Here is a 4,194-nt window from a genome sequence, read left to right on the forward strand (position 1 = left end):
GTCCGATCGCCATGGATACCCAGCGCCGACGCTCCTCCTCCGGGCCGTCGCACCACCCCGGGCCACGCCCCCTCGACGCTGACGCGTGCGCAGAGTTACTGTGGGGGGCGGGGCCGAGGACAACTCCGCCTGTCAGCCGGCTTCGGCACCGACGCCGACGTCGAGGACGCCTGGCGGCGGCGAGAACACAACTTGGACTTTGTGCTCCCACGGGGGCTGAGGCGGCTTCGCCCTCCCCACCTGCTGGCTCTGGGGTAGTCTGGGCTGCTTCCTGCCCGACTGTTTAAGAACACCAAACGAAAAGGCTACATCGTCTGCCCAGAGGCAACAGCAGGGCCACAGTTAGACCGAGAATTCCCCAGTTGGCACGGCCCCTTCTAGAGGGACATCGGGATAGACGGTTTGTAACCGCGAACTTGGTTTTTGCAGGTTCCTGAAGTACGCAGCGCCAGGGGCTCCCATCCCGCCCGCCACCAACAAAGCCCCGCCTTTCTGTCAGACCGAGCCGCGCGGCGTCCGCGCAGGGGCGTCCGCGCAGGGGCGTGTGGAGACCCCACGGCATCGGCGCGCGCCCCGGCTGCCTTGCACTGTGGGAGATGTAGTCTTTGAGCGTCCTGCGCCGCGGCAGTTCCGGGAGGAGTGCCGCCCTCGAACTACCACTCCCAGGACTCCTAGCGGTCTTCCAGGTCCCTTTGCAAGGGGCCTGCCGGACATCAGGTGAATGTCAGCAGAGAAAGGAATCCAAGTATTTTCAGTCCAGTGAAAGGAGAGCCGAAGGGAAGGGAAAGTGGGCGTCAGCTCCTTTCGGGAGACGTTCTGTCTTGATTGACGCAGTTGGAGCTAACGTTTTTGCCGAGCACACCCGTGCAGCGTCACCGGTGTGCGCGCGAGCGCTGGAGCCCGCGTCCGGCCGGGTGTGTGGCAGGTCGCGAAGGTCTCCTCTTCACAGCTGGAGTCTTCCCTGAGCGGGGCGGCCTTCCGGGAGCATGATCTGCACTCTCCTGAGAGCTGTGCGGTGCACGGAGAGGCTGCGTGGGTGCCCCGGGAAGCCATGGTTTCTGCCACACTCTGTGCCTCACAGAGCTTGCTCGCAGACTGAGCCCAGGTGGAGATGGGGGCTGCAAGAGCAGAACACGACGGCGCGACCTAGGTGTATTTGGGGAGTCACCCAGAGATCCATTTGGACGCAAGTACGGAGCCCCCAGAGCGCGAAGGAGGACGGCAGCAAGCAAGTGTCTGTGCACAGGAGTCAGGGCGGGGAAACCGTCCTCTCAACGTCACAGAAAGGTAAAGGGGATTCCGTGTAGCGATCAGTCTCAGCAAACGTGACGGGAGCTGCCAGTGCCCTTTATATAAGTTCAGAACCGAGAATAAGCGGTACACGCAAATTAAAAGGTAGAACCGTTGAAGGCAGTTCAGAAGCAGAGAAGATAGGCCTACAATTTTCTTCCCAGATTTGAGAACTCACATTTGACGCTTGATTTTGATGCATCTTTGCTGAATTATGCCTGTAAGATTTTTCTCAACTTTTATTAGTTTGGTGTGGAGAGAGCTTATAAAACCGTTGTTTAATGTTTTGTAACAGACAAGTAGATTTCCCAGGTGTTACTTCATCTCATTTGAATTTCACCGTTTACTTTTTCAGACAGGACTCAGTAGTATGTATAAGGCTAATTTCCCCGGTTTCGCACAACTAAAAATTGAGTGTGAGTATTTCTAATCTCAGTTTCCTAATAGCCATGCCAGTACCTCTTGGGACAACCACACCTGTCTTTAGCCTCTAAGAATAGCGCTGTCTTTGACATATGGCCCTTAGATGCAGTGCTGTTTTTTATTTACTATTTTGATCAGTGGGAGGCAGTTTTAGAGGCTTCCATTGGACTTTACTCATTATGGTATGGTGGGCAATGCACCTCAAAGGACCTAGTTTAGGGACTGTTGTTGCTCATGACTGAGTATAGCCGTTCCAGTTATAGTTTGAAAATCAGGGAAATGACCATCTGGTAAGTCCACGCAGCTGTGACCCTCTTACATGCCAGGCTCTTTATTACATAGCCACCACAGGTACTTAACAGAGGGACCATAGAGACTCCTTAGGTTATTGATGTCAGCTTAGACACTGTCCAGTGGACCTTGAAGTGTCCCCTTTTCCAGCATAAGGTCACCAAGTTAATGGCCGAGGGGCTCTGGTGAAGGACCAGGGGAATCTTATACTTGCGCAAGTGCTTCCTGATGGAGTTGGCCTTCCTTCGGTAAATGAATGCCAGGAGTGAAGAGCGGTTCAGGTCCAGAAACCGAGCTGTTCGTTGTCATGACTGTCCCCACCTGGCTTCAGAGCTGGGCCATCCCCAGGGCTGTCAGAGCACCTTGTGAGCAGTGTTTTCCAGGCCCTCCTTCGGGACAGCCGGCCTTAGTGTCTGACATCCACTCGAGCACACCCACAGTTCGCTGTGGCAGTGCTGTCATTTTTACTTCACTTAATGTGGACCCCACTCGCTCCATCTTTCCAAGCACGAGCCGAGCTGTGCACCAGCTCCCAGGCTGCTTGTCAGACTTCAGTGTTTGATCGGAGAGTGCTGATCAGTCAGCTCCCATTCGTCCCAGTCTGTATTTTGCGCCTCTTCCCATCTCCCTTGGGATATAGCTGGCTCTGCTGGTGGGGCCTCCAGCCACTTCAGGGCTGGGGTGGCCCGTTTCCTCCTTCCTTCCAGTTACGTTGTACCCTGGCCAGAACACGTGTCTTGCAAGGTGGAAGCCCCCACCAGGTCTTCGAGCAGGAGGAAGAGCTAGCCTTTAACAGGGAGGCATGAGCTGCCACTTCATGTGGGAGGCTTCAGAGGAACTGGATCAAAGGATTTCCTCATCTTAGACAGTAAGGAGGCATTAAGATCAAGTACCTAAAGTACCAACTCCTCAGCCCTGCTCCCAGAGTCGGCTGTGGTTCTTTGCAAATAACTCTTCAGGTGATTCCAATACGCAGATTTGACAGCAGCTGCTCCAGAACACACGCTGACCCCTCCCATGTCCCAAACCCACATCTCACCTGCTAGAGATCCTGAAGCCAAGAGTATCCAGCTCATGTCCGGCACACATGTAACCAGGGGTGTTTTCTCTTTACAGTGAAAGAAGCCGGAAGAGATTTTACCTACTTAATAGTGGTGCTTATTGGAATCAGCATTACAGGTTGAAATCACAGCAAGTATAAACCTCCTGAATGTCTTTTTCACTTTCCATTTGTCTCGTTCTTGTTTTGCTAGATCTCCTTTTTCTGTGATTTTCAGGTGGCTTGTTTTACACGATCTTCAGAGAACTTTTTTCTTCATCTAGTCCGAATAAGATATATGGGAAAGCCCTAGAAAAGTGCAGATCACATCCCGAGGTTAGTCTTCAAGGCTGAGTTATACAGACTCCGACAATAGGAAGGAAAAAACGTTGGGGTGACCAGGGGAGTGGTGGGTAGAAGTCACATAGTGGTTCCAAGACTGGTGAAATTTATGTAATAAATCGGAATGGTTAGGTTTTGATTATGTTATTAGCTCCTTGTTCGCTACTTGAAATGCTTTGATTTATGGGCAGCACCCAGAGGTCCATACAGGGACATTTCAATTCTAATTGTAAAAGCTTAGACTATATCAGCATGTTAAACTCATGCAGTAAGTGTCCAGTCTTTTTAAAAACCTGATCCATGACCTCATGATCATAGTGGGAATTGTTGGAACTTACTGAGAGCATAGTGCACACCACACACTCTGCCCAGGCTCTAAGCGCTCAGTCTCTATCCTGCGTGCAGAAGAACACTGACATTTAAAGAGAGTAAATTAACAAAGCTAAGATGACCAAGCCAGTAAGAGGGAGAAAGTGAACGTGTTAGTCTCTTAGTCGTGTCTGACTCCTTGCAACCCCATGGACTGTACCCTGCCAGGCTCCTCTGTCCAGGGGATTCTCCAGGCAAGAATCCTAGAGTGGGTTGCCATGCCCTCCTCCAGGGGATCTTCCTGACTCAGGGATCAAGCCCTGGGTCTCCCACATTTGTAGGCAAATTCTTTACCTTCTGAGCCAGGGTGGAAGCCTGGTAAGAGGGAGAGCCAGAACCTAGTCCAAGTTTGTCTGATTCCAGATCTTATGTCTTAAGCACAGCCTGCCTGAACCACACCCCAGGAGTAGGCAGGTGCAGAAAAACCGTGTTGATTTTTT

General features: G+C 52.1%; 1 protein-coding gene across 1 annotated transcript in view; it reads left to right on the forward strand.

The window, feature by feature from the left end:
* The first annotated feature begins 126 nt into the window (after positions 1 to 126).
* The window catches only part of TIMM21 (translocase of inner mitochondrial membrane 21 homolog (yeast)), a 6,396-nt gene continuing 2,328 nt past the window's right edge, over positions 127 to 4,194 (forward strand). The window contains exons 1-3 of the mRNA XM_010855053.1: positions 127 to 1,287; positions 3,121 to 3,183; positions 3,282 to 3,379. Of these exons, the coding sequence (XP_010853355.1) occupies positions 987 to 1,287; positions 3,121 to 3,183; positions 3,282 to 3,379 (462 nt within the window). The 5' untranslated portion in view covers positions 127 to 986. The remainder of the gene's footprint in view (positions 1,288 to 3,120; positions 3,184 to 3,281; positions 3,380 to 4,194) is intronic.

The sequence above is a fragment of the Bison bison genome, unplaced genomic scaffold (genome assembly GCF_000754665.1).
Source record: "Bison bison bison isolate TAMUID 2011002044 unplaced genomic scaffold, Bison_UMD1.0 scf7180017864353, whole genome shotgun sequence".
Lineage (NCBI taxonomy): Eukaryota > Metazoa > Chordata > Mammalia > Artiodactyla > Bovidae > Bison > Bison bison.